This window comes from Bos indicus x Bos taurus, unplaced genomic scaffold (assembly GCF_003369695.1).
Source record: "Bos indicus x Bos taurus breed Angus x Brahman F1 hybrid unplaced genomic scaffold, Bos_hybrid_MaternalHap_v2.0 SuperScaffold_100147, whole genome shotgun sequence".
In the NCBI taxonomy this organism is placed as follows: Eukaryota; Metazoa; Chordata; class Mammalia; order Artiodactyla; family Bovidae; genus Bos; species Bos indicus x Bos taurus.
Genome location: NW_020867070.1, coordinates 467,320 through 494,069, shown reverse-complemented (window position 1 = coordinate 494,069; position 26,750 = coordinate 467,320). Strand labels below are relative to the sequence as shown.

General features: G+C 42.5%; 1 protein-coding gene across 5 annotated transcripts in view; it reads right to left on the bottom strand.

Moving 5' to 3' along the window:
• Positions 1-26,750, bottom strand: part of LOC113888460 (multidrug resistance-associated protein 4-like) — a 176,782-nt gene that overhangs the window by 105,047 nt on the left and 44,985 nt on the right. For all 5 annotated transcript variants that reach the window (XR_003509979.1, XM_027535582.1, XM_027535583.1 and 2 more), the window contains 7 exons: positions 21,467-21,561; positions 21,157-21,243; positions 8,776-8,872; positions 5,249-5,446; positions 3,774-3,914; positions 2,981-3,018; positions 2,192-2,286 (listed from right to left, as the gene is read on the bottom strand). Coding sequence is in view for 4 of the 5 variants with exons in the window: in XM_027535582.1 (XP_027391383.1) it covers positions 2,192-2,286; positions 2,981-3,018; positions 3,774-3,914; positions 5,249-5,446; positions 8,776-8,872; positions 21,157-21,243; positions 21,467-21,561 (751 nt within the window). In the remaining variant the exon portion in view is untranslated. The remainder of the gene's footprint in view (positions 1-2,191; positions 2,287-2,980; positions 3,019-3,773; positions 3,915-5,248; positions 5,447-8,775; positions 8,873-21,156; positions 21,244-21,466; positions 21,562-26,750) is intronic.

Below are 26,750 nucleotides of genomic sequence, written 5' to 3'. Positions count from 1 at the left end.
TCCAACCAGTCCATTCTAAAGGAGATCAGTCCTGGGATTTCTTTGCAAGGAATGATGCTAAAGCTGAAACTCCAGTAGTTTGGCCACCTCATGCGAAGAGTTGACTCATTGGAAAAGTCTCTGATGCTGGGAGGGATTGGGGGCAGGAGGAGAAGGGAAGGACAGAAGATGAGATGGCTGCATGGCATCACTGATTTGATGGACATGAGTCTGAGTGAACTCTGGGGGTTGGTGATGGACAGGGAGGCCTGGCGTACTGCGATTCATGGGGTCGCAAAGAGTCGGACATGACTGAGCGACTGAACTGAACTGAACTGAACTGATGGGTTTCTTGTGGCTAGTACACTGGAGTGGTTTGCCATTCTCTCCTCCAGTGGATTTGTCAGAACCCTCCCCTATGACCCGTCTGTCTTAGGTGGCCGTACATGGCATATATCATAGCTTCATTGAGTTATGCAAGTCTTTTCGCCATAATAAGGCATTGATCCATAAGGAGGCTAGATTCCATATATATGCATTAATTCAAGTATTTTTTTTCTGTTTTTCTCTTTATGACTTACTTTATTTTGTATGTCAGACTCTAGGTCCATCCACCTCTCAACAAATGATCCAATTTCATTCCTTTTTTTGAAAATGAAAGTTAAGTTGTTCATTCGTGTCGGACTCTTGTGATCCCATGGACCGTAGCCTGCCTGGCTCCTCTGTCTATGGAATTCTCAAAGCATAATACTGGAATGGGTTGCCACTCCCTTATCCAGGGGTTCTTCCAGACCCAGGGATGAAACTCAGGTCTCCAGCATTGCAGGCAAATTCTTTACCATTTGAGTTATCTGGGGAGCCCCTCTCCCCTGATCCAGTGTATATATGTACCATAAATGAGATGAAAAGACAGCCCTGAGAATGGAAGATAATAATTACAAAATAAGTAACTGACCAGGGATTAATCTCCACAATATACAATCAGCTGATGCAGCGTAATATCAAAAAATCCAAACAACCCAATCAAAAAATGGGCAAAGACCTGTATAGACCTTTCTCCAAAGAAAACATACAGATGGTCAAGAGGCAAATGGGAAGATGCTCAGTATCATTATTTGAGAAATCCAGATCAAAACTATAATAAAGTATTACCTCACACCAGTCAGAATGGCCATCATCAAAAAATATACAAACAATAAATGCTAGAGAAGGTATGGAAGAGAACCTTCTTGCACTGTTAGTAGGAATGTAAATTGCTACAGTCACTATGGAGAAAAGTATGGAGGTTCCTTAAAAAATTGAAAGTAGAACTACCATGTGATCCAGCAATCCCACTACTGGGCATATACTCTGAGAAAACCATAATTCAAAAGACACTTGTACCCCAGTGTTCACAGCAACACTATTTACAAAATCTAGGACATGGCAGAAACCTAAATGTACATCAACAAATGAATAGATAAAGAAAGCATTTAAATTTTTTGTTAAAGACATCCTTTAAATAGTATGCAATGCTATGCTATGTATATATCCTAAATACTCTTGTGAATAGAGTCACGTTAATAGTTAATATTAGTCTGGCAAGCCAAATTTTGAATTAATCACACAGTTGGGGAGGAGATAACACTGTGATCTCAGGGTAAGAAAGAGAAAGAATCCTAATTCCAGACACTGGGCTTCCCCTGCCTAACTTCTCAAGTTATTAGTGAAGCCCAGGAGATGAGCAGTGTGGAAAGGGGAGTTTTGCATATCTGGGAGGGAATAATGCTTTTATCTGGGGCCCAGGCTGCTAGAGGATTTCATCCAAGATCAATAAAAGCCAGGGTTTATTCAGACAGAATTGGAACAACCTGAACCACAGAGTGGGGATTCATTTCTATCCCCCTTGCCCATCTATATAAAGATATAAGATTTAGCTAAAGCACCTACTAGAATACACAGTAGCTACATATTTCCAGTGGCTGATTTTCTCAATATGCAATCCTGGTTTAACTACCAAAATCTAGTATGGAACAAGTTAAGAGTCTTCATTCAGCCTTTTTTCTTCTAGTAGATCTTTAAAATAATTATTCTAATTAATTCACAGTGTAAATGCAAATCAGATACTTAATCTATTAGACATTACTGAATTACTTTGAAAGCCCTCTTGCTCATGCAGACTCATTGTAAGCACCTAAACTCTGGTATTATAGAGCAGATGACTCAACTTTACCTGAATAAACTCCTAAGTACCAGTTCAGGACGAATACTACCTCTTCATTTTCTTTTACATATCCCCCAAAATACAGGTCACTTTGTACATTCGCCCTATGGAACAGGAAATAAAAAATATTATATTATATACATAGAATTTTCACAAATATCACAAAAAAATTACCTCAATTCAAGAAATGTATATCATGCTGGAAAGTGTTTCCCAGCTCACAAGGCCCTCTGTGCGTCTTCCTTTTAAAAATCTGAATCATGAGTTTCAGATTTCAAAATTATCTGTAGAGACAGACTTAGAAAATGAACTTATGGTTGCCAAGGGGAAGGATAGTTAGAAAATTAGGATGTTCATGCACACACTGATATATTTAAAACAGGTAACCAACAAGGTCTTATTGTATAGCACATGGAACTCTGCCCAGTGTTATGTGGCAGCCTGGATGGGAGGGAGGTCTGGGGGAGAATGGGTACATGTATATGTATGGTTGCATCCCTTCACTGTTCATATGAAACTATCACAACACTGTTGATTGGCTATATCCCAATAAAATATTAAAAGTTCAAAAAAAGAAAAGAAAAATTGTCTGTGAAGAAGCTGCTGAAGGGAGGGACATGGGGAGAGACCACCAGGGGATCACACACCACCCGCAGGAACTTTCATCTTTCTTCAGGGAAACTGTGTGAGGGTCAGAAGAGGAGGCTGAACAAGCCCCATCTCCCTTCCCTGACTCTGTGGGAAAGGCGGCTTTGTGTAGACTTCACAGCACTTTGGGTCAGACGAGGAATCACTCACCAGAATGCAAGCCACCAATCCTGCAGGATGTAGGTAACCTGGAGCAGGAAATAGCAGTCACTCACACACTGACGTCACTGAGCCTCACACCCTGCTCACTAGGATGGGGGATGGAAAGGCTCCAGAACATGGAGACAGTCCTTCTGGCTCAGGTCTGCGCCAAGCCCCTCACCCCAGATGACCACAGGTCAGGGGAGGGCATCTTACAAGTTAATATCTTTAAAAGAAATCCCCTTTTCCCTAGAAGACTTTGCTCCCCAAATATAATGTACTTCAATGTACATCCAAGTGGCCTGCAAAAGGCAGTAATAACAGTACAAATGTTGGGATTTTGCAAAGCAAAAAGTTTGACAGGTACAGTGATGGTCAGTTCCGGTGTCAGCTTGGCTGGGCCAGTCTCCAGTGATTCAACCAAACACTCATCTAGATGTTGCTGTGAAGGTATTTTGTGGATGTGGTTCACATCCATCATCAGAACTTCAGGAGAGGAGACCACCCTCAACATTGGTGGCTTCATCCAGTCAGACAAAGGCCCTAAGAGCAAAACCTGAGGCTTCCTGGAGGAGGAAGAAATTCTATCTCAAGACAGCAGGGTCAGCTCCTGCCTGAGGTTCCAGCCTGCAGGCCTGCCTTTCTGATTTCAGATTCACCAAGCTAGGCCCACAGCTGCATGAGCCAAGTCTTTGAGATAAATCTCTTAATACAAATATTTAAAAATAATCATAAAATACAATATAAATAGTATGTAAATATCAAGCTGAGTGCACAAACCAAAATAAATGCCCTTATGTACCTGAGCTGAAATGTTTACTAGAATAAGGAAGATGATGACAGACCAGTCAGCACCAGCTGTGAAGTAATTTGCATAGGTCTTAAAACCAACTTTTCCTTCCAAATGGTCCTCCAGAGGTAGCGTAACCTGTATATTCTCACTCTAAAAGGGAAAAAAATGGCAGTGAGAGATGAAATTTTAAAAATGAACCCCAAATTTCAAGAGTTCAACAATGCCCTCCACTGCAAAGCTGTGGGAAACAGACATATCCCACACACTGGTAGAAATGCAGGATGGTCCATCTCCTACAGAAAAGGGTGTGGGAATATCTGGCCACCCACATATGTGTTTATCCCAGCCATTCCACTCATAGGAATCTATGAGAATTAATTAAATGTCATTCACATCAGGTTATTCACTGTTGGGGAGACTTGCTTAAAATAGAACATGACTCTCAACATACACACAACAAAATCAATTAATGTATAAATGTAGAAACTTCCTCTAAAACACACAAAATGATATGGAGCTAAGGTATTCCTCTAGATGACTGTGTTATTCAATGATATAAACATAAAACATACTTGGAGCTCAAAACACTAGCCAAATATAGCAAACTGAGTTCACAGAGAGAGTTAGAGTAAATAGGAGTTTAAGTAGCAGGTTGCAGGCATATAATCTGAATCTATTTGGTTCCTAAATTTCAGAGTGAATCCTGAGTCTAGAAAGTGAATAGCTAATCCGAATACTTAACAGAATTATTCCAGGTTCCTGGGTTTGTATATCAAGGAATATCTGAGTATATTTTTAAGGGAGACCTAGTGCATTTCTGTCTGGAGGACTTAGAATGCATTATATAGTCACAGGAGGCTACGATGTCCTTGGCTCTCTCCTGGCCACTGGGATTCAAGGTTGATAAGATGTGGTTCTCAGTCTTGAAGGGTAAGAAAGGAGGACGGGAACTAACGCTGAAGTGCCTACTATGTGTCAGGTCCTTCGCACACGTTACCTCTGCATATCACAAACCATCTGACAGTGAGGCAAAATAATACCATCAGTCACATGAGTGCTAGAAGATTCCAACATAGAGGAAAAGCAGATGATTGAATGTGACAAGAGCAGGACTCAGTCTAAGGGGGTCTTCACATTAATCCTCTGGATGCATAAGGGAAACCAGGGGCCACCAGCATGAGTAGGATGTAACTATGGTAAACTGAAGAATCCTCAATGAGTGTGAGCCACACTCATTCAGAAATTCATTGCAGTGCACCCACTGCTGATCTCCATAAGAGTCTCTATCCTACACCAAAGGCAAACACCAAGCAGACTTGCTCCCTTCATGCTCTTCTAACTCTACCAATTCCATGGAATAAGACTTTGGGAACCTTAGGGTCTACTTTGGGACAAATGAAAATGTCACGAGCAGAGCAGACTGAAGGTCCATGAGACCACCAAGAGCAGACAGACCCGGGCACACTGCAGGATGAGAAACTCACTTCTTGGTCTTCTGGAGCCGCATCTTTCAACGAGGGTCTGGGAGACTGGAGAGACTGAACCAAAGACTCAGAGATCACAGTGGGAGCTCCTGGAATTGGAGATGGTTCAGACTGCTCATTCCCCTTCTCAAAAATGGAAAAAATATCTATCCTGGATTTCAGGAACTCAGAGTAAGTTCCTCTTTCCACCACCATCCCCTAAAATAAAAAAATTGAGAGGAATTAATTTATATTTGATAATATTAAACAAACCTAAATACTAATCAAGAAAAGTTATCTGGTCTTAAATTATCATTGTTGAAAAAAAAATGATCCCTGGGTCTAGAATTCTTGTTGAGAAATCTAGTTCAGTCAGCTTACCACAGAACAGAACATCGGGTTCTCTGCCAAACCCCGTCTCTGTGTCAGGTGCTGGGGGATGTGAAAGAAAGTTGTGCTCATGTGTTAAAAAAGGAGGCCACTGACATGACTATCCTGGGCACTTAGGGAAGCAAGAAGCAGAGAGGTTGGTGGGAGGATCAGCACAGTCTTTTTAGACAACATGGGAATTGAGAGAAGCCTCATGTGACAAGTAGCACAGTCTTTTTAGACAACATGGGAATTGAGAGAAGCCTCATGTGACAAGTCCAGGAAAGAAATTTAAACTTAACCCAGAGGTGGGCACAAGCACATCTGCATATGGGTAAGAGTCACTCATTATATCTTCACTGACCACTGTCACTGTCACACTATCATGTGCCCGGCTGGGATAATAGGAACCAGCCCCAGACAGAAAATCCATGAGAGGCATCTCCATGGTCTCTACAATGGCCCCCACACACAGCAAGTTCCCAACTGAAAATTCAATATTCCACTTGATAAAGTAATTAAACAAAGAGGCCATGGGGCTGGGGTAGCTCTAAAGCCTTGGCAGTCTGTGCCCACAAACCCAAACTTAAGCCAGAATCAATGCACTCAGATCCAAGAAGAACCTTAGGAATGACCAACCACAAGCAGCCAGCTAGGCTTTCCCAAATCAGGCAACTGCTTAAGCTACAGCCAATCAAATCATTTTCTTTGAACACATGTGACACATCCTTGCACAGTTACCCTCCCTTACAAATGCGTAGATATCTCACTATTGTCTGACCCCATGAAACCAGACTCAGCTGATTCCCTCAGTAGCAAATAAAACATCAGGGGGAAAAAATGTCAGGATGCCAAACACATCAAATGAGCAGCTGTGGTTAAGGCAGCTCAGGTGGAAGGAGCTGGCCCAGGACCCTTGCTGGGACCCCCTCACCTTCTCCCCTGAGGGGGTCCACTGGGAGAAACGCAAGGAAGCCTTTGGGTACCGTCAGATACTGCAGAACTAGAAAATTAAGCAGGATATATAGGGTCTTGCTCCACTTGGGAGGCAAAATTCACACACCTCTTTAAGGAAATCACCACTCACCACATCAAATCTGTAATGTGCACAATGAAATGACCGGTAGTACAAAGACAGCAATTTCACTCAACAGTCAAGCACTGACAATTCCAGGGCGATGAAAGGACAGCCATTCCCCATCTGCTATGAAGAGAGGGACCAAACAAACAGTAAAGATGAACCCCAACTCATGCAGGGGTGCTCACCAGGGGGCAAATAGCTGTTTTGTGAGTACTAAAATTGGGTGTACTGTCCTCAAAGGAAGCAATAAGGTGACCCCAAAACATCTAGGGACTGGCTAAATAGGTTATTCTCCTGCCACTGATCCTGTGCTCATAACACTGCCAACACTGGGGTTTACACACTAGAATCGCCCCCTTTGCACTTGAAATCAACTGCTCTCAAGCTTGAGAAACCTTAGCCCCTCCCTCCATTCCTAGAGGAGTGAAGAGGAGTTGACACATGGAACTGCTTCCAGAGAGACAGGGGGTTCTGTATTTTAATAATCTTTCTTGGAGCAGAGATTCATTTCAAAAGTCAGGGATCTGACCAAGAGCCTCTGGAACAGCCATGGGTTAACAACAAAGGTCCTGAGACCCAGAGGCAAACAAGCCAAGGAGTGAAGCATCGAACAACCACCAAGTCTGAACACTTCTCACTAATCTCCACCCCACCACCAACCATGCTAGGAGTTGTGGGTTGGATGGTGCCCCCTCCTCAGAAAGATGTGTTCAAACATGAAACCTGTGAACATGACCTTATTTGTATACAGAGTCTTTGCATGTAATGTAATAAAGTTAAGATGAGATCACAGTGGAGCAGGGTGACCCTAAAGCCAGTAAGACTGATGTTGCTCTGATAACAGAAGAGACCCAGACTTACACGGGGACAATGGACATGTGACATCACAGGCAGAGACCACAGCACTGCAGCTGGAAGCCAAGGAACACCAAGGAAGGCCAGTGAACACCACAGGCTGGAGGAAAGGATTCTCCCCTGGAGCCTCCAGGGAGAGCACGGCCCTGCCAGCACCTGGATTTGGGATGTGAAGCCTCCAGAACAGGGAGACGATAAACTTCTGCTGTTTTAAGTCACCCAGTTTGTGGTACTTGGTTATGGCAGCTCTAGAAACTGATACTCTAGCCTGAGCCCACACTTCTGTCTTCTCAGCTTTACTAAGACTCCTAACTACTTCTTCTGTCGCCCCTCCAGTGACCACCAGAGGAATCTCTTAACTCCCACATCAGACCACATCCCTCCTCTGCTCTGGACCATCCAAGGCTTCCATCCCAGTTCTAGGCTTGCAGCCCACTGCCTGGAGACCAGCTCCCTCCCATCCCCCTGCTCACTCTCCTCAGACATGCTGGTCTTCCTGCTGTTCCTCCAACCTGCCAGGTCAGCTCCTTCCTCAAGAACCCCTGCCTCAGACTCCCTCCCCCAGGTGACTATGTGACCCCCACCTTCATGTCACTCAGACCCCGTGAGGCACCAGCTCCTCAGGGAGGCCAGGATGTCACCTTCTTTGTCACATCCTCCCCCATAAGAACAGGAGCCCCATGAGGGCAGGGCCTTGTCCTCATGCTGCACAGGCTCCCACACATATCGGGCACATAGAAACCTGGGTAGGGAGACCAGCAACTGACGACACCACCAGAGAGGAGGTCTCTGACCCGGGTGCTCGGCTACCCAACCTCGCTTATGGTGCTAATGGAAGATGCTCTGTAGGAAAACTATGTATGACAATCACTTGGATACCAACAGATGTTAGAATCTCTAAGTAATACACTTTGACTTAAGTCATGGAAGAGGAAAATAAAAAGTTCTAAATAAAATGTATCATTATCTTTAACAAATTTCATTAGGACAGTGATGATTCAATAACCCTGTGGTTGCAGTTTTATACTTTGGGGTTTATATGGCTTACAGTGTAATAGTGACATTTCTAAAGGGCTTTAGATTCATCCTCCAAGGCATGAATACCAGCTCTGAGAAGGAAGGGGCAAAAAACTGAGGGAGAAGAGGGTGTTTACCATGAAGCCAGGAGAGTGACCTGCGGGGAGGTCTGTCCTTCAACACACCTGAGTGCTAGCAATTCCACAGACTTCTAGAAATTACTTACATCTTTCAATATCAGAATCTGACTTGCATCTTTTAGGTACTGCAACTGATGAGTAACTAAAATTGTGATCTTCTCCTTCAAGGCCTGATGAATACACCTACAAATGTAAAAGGCACAGTAAGCAAGAGCACATTAATGGAGTGTCTCAAACTGAAAACTTATATTTTGAAAACAGTGAGACAAAGACACACAGCAGTCAAAGATCTTTAGTTTAAATGCCAAATCAATAATAAAAATTAAGTAAAAAATCAATTAATCCAAAAAAATCAATTAATCCAAATAGATTTTTAAATTTATTAGCAGCAAATTTGAATCTAGTGCTACAAAAATTTTTTTAAACCAGTCCAGTGAAGTAGGCCCTAACAGCTAAGTCTTTTCCACTAAAACTCAATTATTTTCATGTTTCATAAAAGAAAACAAATGAGTAATAGTGAGATTTCAAAACTTGACTAAACTAAAACACTATTTTATCACTATCAAGGAATGGGAGAAGAGGGATCCATGTCATTTAAAAATGTTTACATTCTTTGACAGCTTTCTAGGTGATTATTTATAATTAATGATGTAAATATTACAACAAAAAATTAGTAGATTCTTAGGACTCTTTGCCAGAGAACATTTGCTAGACACTTGCTCCCAAAGAATATTAGATAGAAAATGAATGTCAGTGTGGTGTCCACCAGTCTCTACAACAGTCCCAGTTCCATCCAAGAAGCAAGCCTTCTTTCATTAGGACTGAACACTTTCCAAACATAAAAGTAAAAGAACAGAATCCAAATGGCCCAAATCACAGCAGAAATCACCCAATGGCTCAGAGTACCCACCAGTTCTCTTAGTCAAGACATCACTCACTATTCAACCTTAAATTTTTTTCACAGTAAGAAAACTACTCCTCCATTTCACATGTAGACCCCTAGGGACTCAGCCCCAGCCTCATCACACAGGGTCCACAACCCCTCCAGGGAAGCAAGTGGGTGAGTCTGGGGCCCAGTGACCACAGACAGGGCTCCAGGCAGGTACTCTGGGTGCCCCAGCCCCTCACAGGGCAAATTTCAGGAACCTGGACCAGAGCTCAGCCTGTGAGTGAATCAGATGGAAAGTCTGGAGGCAGCAGACTGCAGCTCAGTCCCTCTCACGAGCCTAACGTCAGATGAGCAACTCAACCTCAGTTTCTTCATCTCAAAACAAGGTCAATGACATCTCATCCACATGTTCTGAGAAATCAAACCACCAATCTAGTCAATAAATGTCATCTCACTTCTCCACTCCTCCCTAACCACGAATGGTCATGTGCTTTGGACTCAGGACAGAAAACTCTTAAGGGGACACTCTGGACACTGGGTCTGTGATCAGAAACAAGACCCTAGGATGTAAATACATACACCATTGCTTCATTAAGTCCAAAAGGATTCATTTTTACCTTTTGACATGTGTTAGCTCAGCTTTCATACCTAAGTTTCTTGATTAACACCTTTTCAAACTTAGTACTAAAGCTTTTAAACAGAATTTTTTCTCCTTAATTCATAATTGCCTGCCAATAGTCCTCCAGTGTTCTTGCCTGGGGAATCCTAGGGACGGGGGATCCTGGTGGGCTGCCATCTCTGGGGTTGCACAGAGTCGGACACGACTGAAGCGACTTAGCAGCAGCAATAGCAGTCCCTAAAGATGAATGTTAATCAAATCTGATGGGATGTTATGTCCAAGATGAATCAACCCAAAGTTTTAAGATGTGTTCTTCCTAACATCCCATCACAGATGCAGTAATACAAATAATTACAATGAAATGATCAGTTGATGGCTTTGAATTTTTCATAAATAATGCTTTTATCCAAATCACTAGAAAAATACACTATTTTCCAAGTTTTTAAAGATTTTCAAGTCATGCCATAGAAAGGATCGAGTCAGCAACCAGTTGTATAACAGTTATTCTTATATAAAGGCCATGCTAATTCTATAATCCCACATATAATCCTATATAAGGGCTGTATTAAGAGGGAACACATCCCTTGGTGGAGGCAATACAAGTAAGACAGACAGAGTCCCCACCTCCATTCATTCAATCAGCAGAGGTTTGTTGAGAAAGCCAGGCACTGTCCTAAGTGCCGAGGAACCATCCACATGTCAAGACAGAAGACAATACTCTGCACCATGTAGATGACACACTGAACAAGCACAAAAAATGCACTACTCAGCTGTGACCTGTGCTCTGTAGGTAAAACAAGGGTAGGTGATATCTTAGATGTGGAGACACGGGAGCCCTGAGACTATGTGGGGAAACATCCTGAAAGAAGGCACAGCGGGTACAGGGTTCCTGGGACAGAACATGCCAGATGGAGACAGCTTCCTGCATTCATAGTTTATGGGTGGCAGGGGGACTCATAAATGGTCAAGTGCACCCACTTAGGGCTGTGGGAAGACAGAGGGCATGGCCGACCCCTGGAGGAGCAGGAGGGGACAGCAGGTCCCGTCTTCCATCTTCCTTCTATGCCCTGGCTCACTGTTCTCTTTCTCTGGACAGAGGGACCAGTATGTACAGAAAGACAGGGGTGTGAAAGGACCCCACAGAGCCAGCACAGCTGTACACCGAGTGGGTGTGGGGACAAGCTGGAAAGGCTGAGGGGGGCAGACAGCAAAGAATCCTGTTTGTCTGTGGACCTGGAGCTGCTTCCTGAATGTGTGTGTGTGTGGGCAGGGGGTGGTGGTGGGGTGTCTGTGAAGGGCTGGAGCAGAAGAGTGAGCTGTGTAGACAGGAGGGTGAGCTGTGTAGACAGCAGCATGGAAATCTGATCAGGACACATCCCAAGACCTGATGATGTGGAAGGCAGGGGTCTAGTGATGTGGGTGGGGCTGAACCAGGATGGGATCCATGGCTGGACACAGGTGAAGCTGCATCACTTCATCTAAGGCCCTCAACTTCTGTAGCTGATAGAATCCACTATGTTCACAGGATAAAGCTGTAAAAGTCATGAACCTCAATGACCTTGGATATAAATTCATGACTGAATAAAACAGCAGCAGGTAGAAGTGTGGTTCATTCACTTTTAATACAAAACTCTCCCCATGGCTAAGCTTACACATGACCACCATATCTCACAGCATATTGTTCCATCTGATACTCTAACTTGAAAGCACTCTCCAGGATGCAGAGAAAAGGGAACCCTCTTACACTGTTTCTGGGAATGCAAACTAGTACAGCCACTATAGAGAACAGTGTGGAGATTCCTTAAAAAACTGGAAATAGAACTGCCATATGACCCAGCAATCCCACTGCTGGGCATACACCCTGAGGAAACCAGAATTGAAAGAGACACATGTACCCCAATGTTCATCGCAGCACTGTTTATAATAGCCAGGACATGGAAGCAACCTATGTCCATTGACAGATGAATATATAAGAAAGCTGTGGTACATATACACAGTGGAGTATTACTCAGCCATTAAAAAGAATACATTTGAGTCAGTTCTAATGAGGTGGATAAAACTGGAGCCTATTATACAGACTGAAGTAAGCCAGAAAGAAAAACACCAATACAGTATACTAATGCATATATATGGAATTTAGAAAGATGGTAACAATGACCCTATATGCAAGACAGCAAAAGAGACACAGATATAAAGAACACTCTTTTGGACTCTGTGGGAGAAGATGAGGGTGGGATGATTTGAGAGAATAGCATTGAAACATGTATCTTATCATATGTGGAACAGATTGCTGGTCCAGGTTCAATGCATGAGACAGAGTGCTCAGGGCTGGTGCACTGGGATGACCCTGAGGGATGGGATGGGGAGGGAGGTGGGAGGGGGGTTCAGGATGGGAAACGCATGTACACCCATGGCTGATTCATGTCAATGTATGGCAAAAAAAAAAAAAAAAAACACTACAATACTGTAAAGTAATTAGCCTCCAATTAAAATAAATTACTTTAAAAATAAAAAAATAAGCACTCTCCAGTTACTTCTGAGTGGTTTCCTAAATTGTTTTCATGCTCTCTGCTTTAAGTTTCCCTAGAGAATGTGGTTCTGATTACAAACAACAGTGTTAAGCTTGCTTCTATCAAGTATATATCCAAAGTCGTGCACCCAAAATATTAAAGAGGATTTTACAAATATTGCCTGTGTTTGAAAAATAACTCAGGGGAACTTCTGTGATCAGCACTCTGTACTTGGCACCAAAATGCCTTACTCTCCCTTCCTTGTGACATGGATGCAATGACTGGCAGAATCTGTTCCTACCCTGATGGAGAACTTGTGCAGATGCTCACAGGATGTGAATACACATTTGTGAGTTCAGGGTGGGGTGCTGGGAACAGGGAGGCTAAGATACTCATGATGCCAGGCGGGTGGAGGTGGGGAATCCTTATCACAGCACAAGCTCCTGTCACTGAACTCTTGATAAGACACAAGGCACTTCTCTAAGGGAAAAATTCATCAAGCCATGAACAGGAGAGGGTTGGAAAGCGGGGTCAGAGCAGCGTTGGAGACCATGCCATGTGTCATCTGCGCTGTTCTCTCAAGCTCTCAAAGATTCAGTGCTACTATGCAGGTTTGTGTGTATGTGTGTTACAATATACCTAACATGAAATTTACTGTTCCTGCCATTTTAAGCACATAGCCCAGTGGTATTAAGTACATTCACATTATTGTGCAGCCATCACCACCTTCCATCTCCACAACTTTTTCATCACCCCAACACTAAGCATGATTTATACATGGGCAGGTTCCACCAGTCTAACAATCCCTGCTTAGTGGACGTGCAATCCCAGCTCCTAGTGTCCAGAGCCCAGAGCTCCTCATAGGCCTTCCTCTTACACTTGCTGACTCTGCTGAAGTCTCTACTTTGCTATTCTGGTCCTGCTGTAAATCAGTTGTGTTCCCTCAGATTCACATGTTGTCACCTTAGTAATCAGTACCTTAGAATTTGGTGTCATGGACTTTAAAGAGATAATCATTACCCTTAATTATACTGGACCTAATCTAACCTGACTGGTGTGCTTAGATGAAGAGGAGACTAAGATACAAGGACAGAGACAAAGGCATATAAATCAATGAAGTTAGAACACACTCCCCACCATGCACAAAAATAAACTCAAAATGGCGTAATGACTTAATCACAAGACATGACACTATGAAACTCCTAGTAGAGATTATAGGCAAGACATTTTCTGATATAAATTATACCAATTTTTTTTTAGGTCAGTCTCCTAAAACAATAGAAATACAAACAAAAATATAAAAATTGGGGCTTCCCTGCTGACTCAATGGCAAAGAATCCACCTGCCAGAGCAGGAGACACAGAATCCCTCCCTGGTCCAGGAAGCTCCCACATGCACAAAGCAACTCAGTCCATGCAGCACAACTACGGAGCCTGTGCTCTGGGGCCCAGGAGCCACAACAACTAAGCCCACACACCCTAGAGCCCCTGCTCTGCAACAAGAAAAGCCACCACCATGAGAAGTCCATGCATCACAGCTAGAGAGTAGCCCCTGCCCACTGTAACTAGAGAAGAGCCCTCACAGCGATGAAAACCTTCACAGCCATAAATAAATAATACTTTTTAATTAAAAAAATAAATAAACAATGGGACCTAATCAAACTTACAAGCATTTGCACAGCAAAGGGAACTATAAACACAATGAAGAGACAACCTACAGATGGGAGAAAATATTTGCAAATGATGTGACAACAAGGGTTTAATTTCTGAAATATAAAAAGAGCTCACATAATTCAACAACAACAACAAAAAAATCCAATCAAAAAATGGTTAAAAGAACTAAATAGACATTTCTCCAAAGGACACTTACAGATGGCCAACAGACACAAGAAAAGAAGTTCACCACTGTGAATTATTAGAGAAATGCAAATCAAAACTACAATGAGTTATCTCCTCACATAAGCTTCAATAGCCATCATTAAATTAACAATGGCTGAGAGGAGTAAAGGGAACCCTCCTACTCTGCTGGTGGGAATATAAATTGCTGCAGGTACTGTTGAAAATAGAAGAGAGGTTCCTCAGAAAACTAAAAATAGAATTACCTTATAGTCCAATAATCCCACTTCTGGGCATATATCTGGATTAAACTATAAATCAAAAAGAGACAGGCATTCCTATGTTCACAGCAGCACCAATCACAATAGCAAAACATGGGAACAAGCTAAACGTCCTTCGACAGATGAGTAGATAAAGAAGATGTGGTGCATATAGACGATGTAATACTACTCAGCCATAAGAAAGAAAGAAAGCCATTTGCAGAAACATGGATGGACCTGGAGATTCTCATACTAAGTGAAGTAACTCAGAAAGAGAAAGTCAAATATCATAATTATATCACATATATGTGGAATCTAAACTATGGAAAAATGAACATATTTACAAAAGAGAAACAGACTCAGATCTGGTGAACAGACCTGTGGTTGCATAGATGGAAGGAGGTGGTAGGGAGGGATGCGCTGGTACTTTGAGGTTAGCAGAGACAAACTGTTAAGTGTAGAATGGATAAACAACAAGGTCTTATGGTATAGCACAGGGAGCTGTATTCAATACCCTGAGATAAACCATTATGGAAAAGTATATATTTGTGCATAACTGAGTCACTTTGCTATACAAAGAAATTAACATAATGTAGTAAATCGACTGTATTTCAATAAAAATGTTTAAAAAAAAAAATAGGACAGAGACACAGGATGCATGTAGACAGAGGAAAGAACATGAGAGGAAATAGTGAGATGGTTGCGGTCAGAAGCCAAGGAGAAAGGTCTCAGGAGAAACCAAACCTGCCCATATCTTAAACCTGTAGTCTCAAGAAATGTGAGAAATTTAATTTCTATTCTTTAAGCACCCCCATCTATGATAATTTGATATAGACTGAATGTTTTTGTCCTCAAAAATCATCAGTTCAGTTCAGTTCAGTCGCTCAGTCGTGTCCGACTCTTTGCGACCCCATGAATCGCAGCATGCCAGGCCTCCCTGTCCATCACCAACTCCTGGAGTTCACTCAGACTCACGTCCATAGAGTCAGTGATGCCATCCAGTCATCTCATCCTCTGTCGTCCCCTTCACCTTCTGCCCCCAGTCCCTCCCAGCATCAGAGTCTTTTCCAATGAGTCAACTCTTTTCATGAGGTGGCCAAAGTACTGGAGTTTCAGCTTTAGCATCATTCCTTCCAAAGAAATCCCAGGGCTGATCTCCTTCAGAATGCACTGGTTGGATCCCCTTGCAGTCCAAGGGACTCCCAAGAGTCTTCTCCAACACCACAGTTCAAAAGCATCAACCCTTCGGCGCTCAGCCTTCTTCACAGTCCAACTCTCCCATCCATACATGACTTTGGCAAAGTAACGTCTCTGCTTTTCAATATGCTATCTAGATTGGTCATAACTTTCCTTCCAAGGAGTAAGAGTCTTTTAATTTCATGGCTACAGTCACCATCTGCAGTGATTTTGGAGCCCCCAAAAATAAAGTCAGACACTGTTTCCACTGTTTCCCCATCTATTTCCCATGAAGTGATGGGACTAGATGCCATGATCTTCGTTTTCTGAACGTTGAGCTTTAAGCCAACTTTTTCACTCTCAACTTTCACTTTCATCAAGAGGCTTTTTAGCTCCTCTTCACTTTCTGCCACAAGGGTGGTGTCATCTGCAAATCTGAGGTTATTGATATTTCTCCCGGCAATCTTGATTCCAGCTTGTGTTTCTTCCAGTCCAGTGTTTCTCATGATGTACTCTGCATATAAGTTAAATAAGCAGGGTGACAATATACAGCCTTGACATACTCCTTTTCCTATTTGGAACCAGTCTGTTGTTCCATGTCCAGTTCTAACTGTTGCTTCCTGACCTGCATACAGGTTTCTCAAGAGGCAGGTCAGGTGGTCTGGTATTCCCATCTCTTTCAGAATTTTCCACAGTTTATTGTGATCCACACAGTCAAAGGCTTTGGCATAGTCAATAAAGCAGAAATCGATGTTTTTCTGGAACTCTCTTGCTTTTTCCATGATCCAGCGGATGTTGGCAGTTTCATCTCTGGTTCCTCTGCCTTTTCTAAAACCAGCTTGAACATCAGGAAGTTCACGGTTCATGTATTGCTGAAGCCTGGCTTGGAGAATTTTGAGCATTACTTTACTAGCATGTGAGATGAGTGCAATTGTGTGGTAGTTTGAGCATTCTTTGGCATTGCCTTTCTTTGGGACTGGAATGAAAACTGACCTTTTCCAGTTCTGTGGCCACTGCTGAGTTTTCCAAATTTGTTGGCATATGAGTGCAGCACTTTCACAGCATCATCTTTCAGGATTTGAAATAGCTCAACTGGAATTCCATCACCTCCACTAGCTTTGTTCATAGTGATGCTTTCTAAGGCCCACTTGACTTCACATTCCAGGATGTCTGGCTCTAGGTCAGTGATCACACCATTGTGATTATCTGGGTTGTGAAGATCTTTTTTGTACAGTTCTGTGTATTCTTGCCACCTCTTCTTAATATCTTCTGCTTCTGTTAGGTCCATACCATTTTTGTCCTTTATCGAGCCCATCTTTGCATGAAATGTCCCCTTGGTATCTCTAATTTTCTTGAAGAGATCTCTAGTCTTTCCCATTCTGTTGTTTTCCTCTATTTCTTTGCATTGATCGCTGAGGAAGGCTTTCTTATCTCTTCTTGCTATTCTTTGGAACTCTGCATTCAGATGCTTATATCTTTCCTTTGCTCCTTTGCTTTTCACTTCTTTTCTTTTCACAGCTATTTGTAAGGCCTCTTCAGACAGCCATTTTGCTTTTTTGCATTTCTTTTCCATGGGGATGGTCTTGATCCCTGTCTCCTGTACAATGTCACGGACCTCTTTCCATAGTCATCAGGCACTCTATCAGATCTAGGACCTTAAATCTATTTCTCACTTCCAGTCACCACTGTGTTGGTATTAGGTGGTGTGTCCACTCAGAGTTGATCAGGTCATGAGAGTGGAGCCTGCATGAAAGGGATTAGTGCCCTTATGAAAGGACCCACATGGCTCCCTCACTGCCTCCCCACATGAGGACACAGGAGTCCGGCCCTCACCAGACACTGAATCTGCCAGTACACTCACCTTGAACTTTCCCAGCCTCCAGCACCATGAGAGACAAATTTGTGCTATTTATAAGCCATCCAGGCTCTAGTAACCTGTGAGAGCAGCTTGAATGGACACAATCATAGAAATTAACACAGGATGTGACAGAGACAATTTCCAAACAGCTTCTCTCTGCCAAACACCCCGCCTCCTCCAGGTGAGGACATGCCTGCTGTTCTCCTCACAGTCCTGCTCCTCCTCCCTCCACACCTGTACTTCTACTCAGCAAAGGACTGGGTCCTCTTCTCAGCCTCCACACACCTCCCACACAGGCCCCAGGGTACTCTTCCCACCCAACCCCGGGCACAGGGAGCTTTCCAACTTCAGTGAAAGCCTCTAGGTGCCACTTCCACTTTCTTTAGCACGTCCTATCCTGTATCAAAACCTCTAAACTTTGATTCTGCTGATCTTCTTCCAGGCATCTGTTCTAACAAGCTCCATGTTGAGACAGGTTCCTCAGGGGCAGGAATGAGAGCTGAACATCATCAGTGCAGTTCAGTTCAGTTGCTCAGTTATGTCCGACTCTGCAATCCCATGGACTGCAGCATGCCAGGCCACTCTATCCATCACCAACTCCTGGAGTTTACTCAAACTCATGTCCATTGAGTCAGTGATGCCATCCAACCATCTCATCCTCTGTCATCCCCTTCTTCTCCCACCTTCAATCTTTCCTAGCATCAGGGTCTTTTCAAATGAGTGGACGAAGTATGGAGTTTCAGCTTCAGCATCAGTCCTTCCAATGAATATTCAGGACTGATCTCCTTTAGGATGGACTGGTTGGATCTCCTTGCTGTCCAAGGGACTCTCAAGACTCTTCCCCAACACCACAATTCAAAAGCATCAATTCTTCAGCGCTCAGCTTTCTTTATAGTCTAACTCTCATATCCATACATGACTACTGGAAAAATCATACCCTTGACTGGATGGACCTTTGTTGGCAAAGTAATGTCTCTGCTTTTTAATATACTATCTAGGTTGGTCACAACTTTCCTTCCAAGGAGTAAGTGTTTTTTAATTTCATGGCCACAGTCACCATCTGCAGTGATTTAGGAGGCCAAATAAATAAATAAATAATGTTTATAACTGTTTCCACTATTTCCCCATCTATTTGCCATGAAATGGTAGGACCAGATGCCATCTTAGTCTTCTGAGTGTTGAGCTTTAAGCCAACTTTTTCACTCTCCTCTTTCACTTTCATCAAAAGGCTGTTTAGTTCTTCTTCACTTTCTGCCATAAGGGTGGTGTCATCTGCATATATGAGATTACTGATATTTCTCCCGGCAATCTGGATTCCACCTTGTGCTTCATCCAGTCCAGCGTTTCTCATGATGTACTCTGCATATAAGTTAAATAAGCAGGGTGACAATATACAGCCTTGACATACTCCTTTTTCCTATTTGGAACCAGTCTGTTGTTCCATGTCCAGTTCTAACTGTTGCTTCCCGATCTCCATACAGATTTTTCAAGAGGCAGGTCAGGTGGTCTGGTATTCCCATCTCTTTCAGAATTTTCCACAGTTTGCAGTGATCCGCACAGTCAAAGGCTTTGACATAGTTAATAAAGCAGAAAGAGATGTTTTTCTGGAACTCTCTTGCTTTTTCAATGATCTAGTGGATGTTGGCAGTTTGATCTCTGGTTCTTCTGCCTTTTCTAAAATCAACTTAAACATCCTGAAGTCCACGGTTCATATACTGTTGGAGTCTGGCTTGGAGAATTTTGAGCATTACTGTATTAATGTGTGAGATGAGTGCAATTGTGCAGTAGTTTGAGCATTCTTTGGCATTGCCTTTCTCTGGGGTTGGAGTGAAAACTGACTTTTTCCAGTCCTGTGGCCACTGCTTAGTTTTCCAAATTTGCTGGCATACTGAGTGCAGCACTTTCACAGCATCATTTTTTAGGATTTGAAATAGCTCAACAGGAATCCCATCACCTCCACTAGCTTTGTTGGTAGTAATGCTTCCTAAGGCCCACTTGACTTCACATTCCAGAATGTCTAGCTGTAGGTGAGTGATCACACCATCCTAGTCTTCTTTAATCTGCCCAATGTGGGTCCTTCCCCTCTCCTAGCTCACCGTCCTCCTTGTAAACTAATAAGTTTTGTGCAGTGACATCTGTAAGGGCATTGATCTCAGTGCGCACAGCAGGGTGTTAATAAGTGCAGCTGGAAGGGATTGTTGCCTTTAACAAGGTGAACAACAGCAAGATAACTAACCATGGGGGAGATGTGGCTGATGTTTTAGGAAAACAACAAGTTCACGAGGCATTCAAAAAGGTCAGTTAGACTCCATAAGAGTCCTCAGTCAGTGTGTTAGGACAATTATACATAGAAAAGTATCAGAGTTGTTCTACTTTAGTCACTGTGTAGCCAACCAAGAGCCACTCACAAGCCATAAATTCTAGAAGCAGGAATGAGAGTCAAGACTTAAGTCAGATTATAGTTGACCCTACATGTAAGTCTAAGTATTAATTCCACTAAGCATCCATGAAGCAATGTGAAATGACTGAAATCGTACTCAGATGGGGAATAAATGAATCTCAAATTCTAGACTTTATGGGTTTCCCTGGTAACTCAGATGGTAAAGAATCTGCCTGCAATGCAAGAGACCAAAGTTTGATCCCTGTGTTGAGAAGATCCCCTGTAGAAAGGAATGGCAACCTATTCCAGTATTCTTACCTGGAGAATTCCTTGGAGAGAGGAGCCTGGTAGGCTACAGTCTATGGGGTTGCAAAGAATCGGAAATGACTGAACAACTAACATACACACAGACTTAAAAGACTTTATTTCAAAAGTGATAGAATAACAAGCATAAACCAACAAGGCCTTTCCATGGAAGCCCTATGACAACACCAAAAACGTCACTTCTAACGTGTCTTAAACAAATGATGGAGAAAAAGAGCTGGCAGCCAAGTAACAGGTTATGGAGTCTCACTCTCTGATTTAAAAACCCTACATCATCTTTCTTATCCCTGAGATCTGGATCCATCCACAGTGTCTGGATCTATCAACTCCAAGTAGCAGGGGGAAATCTACCATCGATCCCTCACTCCCTAAAGCACTGACTCCACTGTCCTCCACTCACTGGAAACACCTGCTGAATTGTCCTTTCTTGCCCTTATCATGATGCAAGATTTCTCTACGATGGATTTTCTGTGGAAGGAAGGGAGGGGAGAGAAGGACACCACGGCAGAGCGAGCTGCATGCGTCTCCTGAAGTACAAAGGATTTCCTGAGTTCTTTTCCTGATTTCTACAGGGTTCCTGAAAAAAAGAGATGATAGAAAACAGGAGCAAACTCACTGTTCAAATAAGTGCCTGCTGATTCCTGCATCCACTGCACTGAGCGGATCATCGAGGAGGTAGATATCTGCGTCCTGATACACGGCTCTAGAAAACGTAGAGAGACATCAGGAAAAGACACTTCACACTCCCTGAGTCTCAGCCCTGAATCACAACAATGTGAAACAACTCCATGTTCATTCCAAGAGTCCATGGAAAGAGACAAGTCCCTGCTTCACACAGGCCCACCCGGTGAGTGGGGTCTGTGTGCCCATATCCACTACAAGCCATGGAGGAGGAGGGGCAGGATGGCAACTGAAACCCCATTTACCTTGCAAGGCTGATCCGAGCTTTCTGCCCTTCACTCAGCGGGGTTCCTCCATCTCCTAACTCAGTTAGATTTCCATCCTCCAAAAGCTGTAAATCCTATACAGAGATAGGAAAGGAGAAAGAGAAAAAGATGTAAAATGTGTTCTACTACCATCTTACACTCCTAGCATTAGTTCCTCATGCAAGTATTTGATCAACATGAATGCATGTTCAGCTGCTAAGTCATGTTTAACTCTTTGCAAGCCCATGGACTGTAGCCCATCAGGCTCCTCTGTTCATGGGATTCTCCAGGCAAGAATACTGGAATGGGATGCCATTTCCTCCTGCAGATCTTCCCTAACCAGGGATTAAATCCGTGCCTCCTGCATAGGCAGGTGGATTCTTTACCACGAGCCATCTGGGAAGCCACAGCAATGGGTAAATGTCAGATTTACTAAACTGTAAATCTGAACATTAAAAAAAAAAAAAAACTCTCAGGTTTTTTAATTTGTTTTCTTTCTGTAGTTTTTGACAGCATCTATGCATTTGACCATTTTAACAGATATTTATTGAGGATCTGCTGTATATGAATTGATTGAAACTTGCTGTTAGTGACTGATCTCTATTTTCTCATTAAGCCAACAGTGGGACCCCATTCACAGTGTGAATCATAACATGCAAAGTATGTGACCACAGTAGAAGAGACTCCATCATAACCCTCCCTGACAGCCACAAAGACACGTAGACACACAGGTTCTCTGCTCACTCAAAGCTTAATGGAGGTGCATCAGATAAAAGGCAGCAATTGCTCTGTTGTGATAATTTATAATTACTTCACATTCTTTCTTTCTTGAGCTCAGAAATTAATACCATCTCTTGCCTTTGGTTGTCATTCAAAAAATGAGCTGTGTTAAGTTCTCAGCCTCACACAAGCACAGAATTACTTGGCCTCTCTTTCACTGTTGACAGTTCTTGCAAACTGTTCTACTTAGTTTTTATGCTTTGATTTGACATTGTTCAAATGGTTTTCTTCTTAAAATAACACAATGATGTAACACAGCAATCTTAACCACATTCTAGAAAAGGCACTTACATCCTCTCTTTCCAGGACATAAGATACTATCTCTGAGTCTGTTAGTAATACGTTGGGTGTGTTGTTGACTCTGCAAATTATTTAAGAACAAGCCACCAATGGGAAAACCATTTTGGAAGATTTGAAGTAAAACCAAGTCAAGCTGATTTCTCAGCCACCATTTTCTGATCAGATTAAAGGGGGAAAGCCTGAGCTGAGCATATACTACAGTTCCTTTCACTAACAGGAAGGTGTTCTTATTCATGTTTATTATCTTTAAGTTAAATTTAACCAATTCTCACTGAATAGAAGGCACCCAACTTAGAGGTAAACTAGGAAATGGCACTGTTGGTTTGGTGCCATCCATCCAGAAGCACATCAAGGGCCCTTCAGCAATGGTGGAAACAACACTAGAAACACCACGGAGCAGACTGCTGAAATGGTTAATGTGGGCTGGACATGAGGCCCTGGCAGAGGAGGGCTGGATCCCAGAGTCAAGCAGCAGGAGGCCTGCCTTCCTTCACAGCTTTTCTTCCATGTGGAATTGCCCCTCCTCTCACAGCCTGGCAATACCCTGCCCATCATCCTTCTAGGCTCAGCCCACACACGCTCTCCCATGGAACCATCCTGGACTCATCGCTTCCTGCTGGGTTCCTAAGGCTCTGTTTACATCTCTCATGAAGGACCCGTCTTATTATGCTCCATAATTTGTTCACATGCCCATGGCTTCTCTCAGCTCCTGGCAGGTAAGATCTGTGCTGGACCCTGACGCTGATTATCTCTAAACCTCACAACAAGCTGCACAGCAAGCACTGGCCCCATTTCACAGGTGATGAAACTGAAACTAAGTGGGGTTACATCACTGGTCTGAGGACCATCAGCTGTTAAACAGAAGAGATGGAATCTGAACCAAGCTCATCTCAGTTCAGAGCATTCTGCCCTTTCACATCATGCTGGCCAGATAGTGAAAGAAGAGTATATTTGAAATGAAGATAATATTAAAGTAACTCAAGACTTGAAGGCCTCTATACCTATTCATGTAAGTATCAATAAACTTATTATCCTTTGATTGTCGAGGCAATCTGAAAAAAATGACCAAGTAAGTGATTTACGTGGAAAAATATTAAACTAGAATTTATCAATTTGATACCTTTAAATATGTGTTTACTAAACATTTTTGAAAGCCTTAAAGATAATATGTAGACAAATGTTACATACTATATTGCTTTTATTATGGTAACAGAATATTGTCATTGTACATTTATATAATGTCCTATGTGTAGAGTACCTATAAAAATATAGAAATATTAACTCAAACAATGGAAGTTAAATACTCAGATACCTTCTTTCTTACATGTCACATTTTATGGATGTAATTTTACCAGAAGCTGGCTGAGCTTATAAATAAGAATTAATTTATTTTCAAAATCATTCTAATAATACTTACAGAGTACTTGCAATGTCCCTAGCAATCAGCTGCTTTAAAATCAAGACCACATTTCATCCTCAAAACAACCTCATGAGGTTGATGGTCTTATTATCTCCATTTTACAGTTGAAGTAACAGGCTTGTAAAGATCAATCAGCCAAAACCAAACACCTGGTCAATAGAGCCACTGGGACTCCATTCCTGAACCTTCTGACTCCTGAACCTTGGAGTTGACGTCATCAGCCTGAATCAACACTGCCAGTGTGATTAGTTCGTGTCTCCCTGTTTTGTTACAGAAAAGCTTTCAGCTCAATGAACTTAAACAATTATTTCAATCAGATCTAGTGTAATACATCTAGTTGTTACTAACATATGTTTTATAAAAATGTTGCTTTTAGAAAGATGGTGATGACAATCCTACATGCAGGGCAGCAGAGGAGACACAGATATAAAGAACAGACTTTTGGACTCAGTGGGAGAAGGTGCAGGTGGGATGATTTGAGAGAACAGCAAGGAAACATGTACATTACCATATATAAAATAGATGACCAGTGCAAGTTTGATGCATGAAGCAGGGCACACAAAGCCAGTACTTTGGGACAACCCAGAGGGATAGGGTGGGTAGAGAGGGGGGAGGGGGGTTCACGATTGGGGGACACATGTATACCATGGTCTATTCATGTTGATGTATGACAAAACCATCACAATATTGTAATTATCCTCCAATTTTAAAAATAAATTAATTAAAATATTTGTTGCTTTTTTATGGTTTTTCCTTCAGGATTTGCGGGAGGTGGGAGTAGGGAGAATAGTAAGTAGAAATCTTTATTATATTTATATGGATGGCTGGGTGGATGGAGAGAAAAAAGAATAGTAACAATAGCCACCACTTACTGAAACCCTGGTTTGTTTACATTTCACAGGTATTTTCTGTAGCCTTTACAGTAATCCCACCCCTCCCCATTTAATAAGAAAGAAAACTGAGACAAACACCTGGAGTCAGTACCTAGGACTGTTCTCTCCAAAGGCCAAGCCTTTTCTACCAGACATGCTGTCTCTGTGTCTACAGGTCAGACTAACTCCAGGACGCCACTATTTCCTGTGATTGTCTTACGTCCATCCACTGATATCTGGAATCCAAAAGGAGATAAGCAGAGGCTCTCTTAACTTACTAAGTAGTTCCAGGTGTCTTAAAGACGATGCTGACCTCTTGCTAATCAGAGTCATAGATGACATTTCAGAGCAACAACAAAACCTCCTGGAAACCCTCTGATCCAATGTCCTCATTTTGCTGCAGAAACATCAGAAGTCCAGGCAGGTAACAGGACATGTCCAGAGTGACAGCAGGCAAGTGATGAAGCTGGGGCCAGAACTCTCCTCCGTGCTACTTCTCCACGCTGGGCCTCCCTTCCTGCCAAGGAAGGAATGGATCCCAACTCCATGTCCCAAGTACACAGTCCATGTTTATAAACATCACATCATGTTAAGAAGAAGTGCTATGCAGCTCAGTCCTGCAGAGCCCCTTTCCACAGAGTCTATGTTGCACACAAGCCTAGGGTGGGTGAAGCCCCAGGACACTGCCCACATTATTGGCCCAGTCACTCCATGAGGCTCCAGCAGAGTATCAGCCCCCCGGATCTGATCTTGAGCTGTAAATGTAGAGATGAGGTGTCTCATCGCTCCAGGCCTCAGTTTTACTAATTATAAAATGAGGATAGGAACATCAAAGACACTCATAAAGAATGAATAACTCATAAATCTAATTTTTGTGTGTGCATGTGCACATGTGAGAGACAGAAAAATGATTTGCACATGGACTCTGAATAAATGGGAGCTAGTGTTCTCATTTGCTTTCCCTTCTTTTCTTACATGGTATCTACACCATTTAACAAAAATCTATCTCATTCCTGCTAATTTGACATCATTTCCACAAACATACAATCACCCAGGAACAATAACTCAGAAGAAAGAAACAAGCCCATTAAACAAGCAATTCTGTTTGTCCACATCATTGTAAAATTCTGCTCACCTGATACAGAGCTTCCCAGGTGGTGCTAGTGGTAAAGAACCCACCTGCCAATGCAGGAGACATAAGAGACGTGGGTTTAATCCCTGGGTTGGGAAGGTCCCCTGGAGAAGGGCAGGGCAACCCACTCCAGCATTCTTGCCAGTAGAATTCAATGCACAGATGAGCCTGGTGGGCTATAGTCCATGGGGCCGCAGAGCTGGACACGACTGAAGTGACTTAGCACACACACGTGTGCGCCTGATACAACCTATGATGCTCAAGCCATTGTTCCAGGAGAATTACTATTTCCTCGCAAAGCGGGTCTGGAGCCTTTGAAAATCTGTCTCTGTCTTTTCCTCTCAGTACAAAAGAACAGTCAGATGTCCACTGCACTGAACAGACCCCAGGGGAAGACCTTTAATGCTATTATTCACTAACTTTTACAACCTGAAAGAGTAACATAGTATTTAACATTATTTATCCTTTTTCTTTTCTTTTTGTCAAATTCTATTCTATCAGTTTAGTTCTCATTAGTTACTCACTAATCTTATCTAAATCCCAAGGTATAGGTAAACCTTTCATCTTACCACTTTCTGTGAAATTCAATTCTGTTTCTGAAAATAATATCCCTCACTGAAATGATGCAGTATTAAAATGTGTGTGTGTGTGTGTGTGTGTGTGTAAGATTCTTTTTATCTTTGATTTTACTTTATTTTTCTTCTTTTGTTTGTTTTTTTAATATAAATTTATTTATTTTAATTGGAGGCTAATTATTTTACAATATTGTATTGGCTTTGC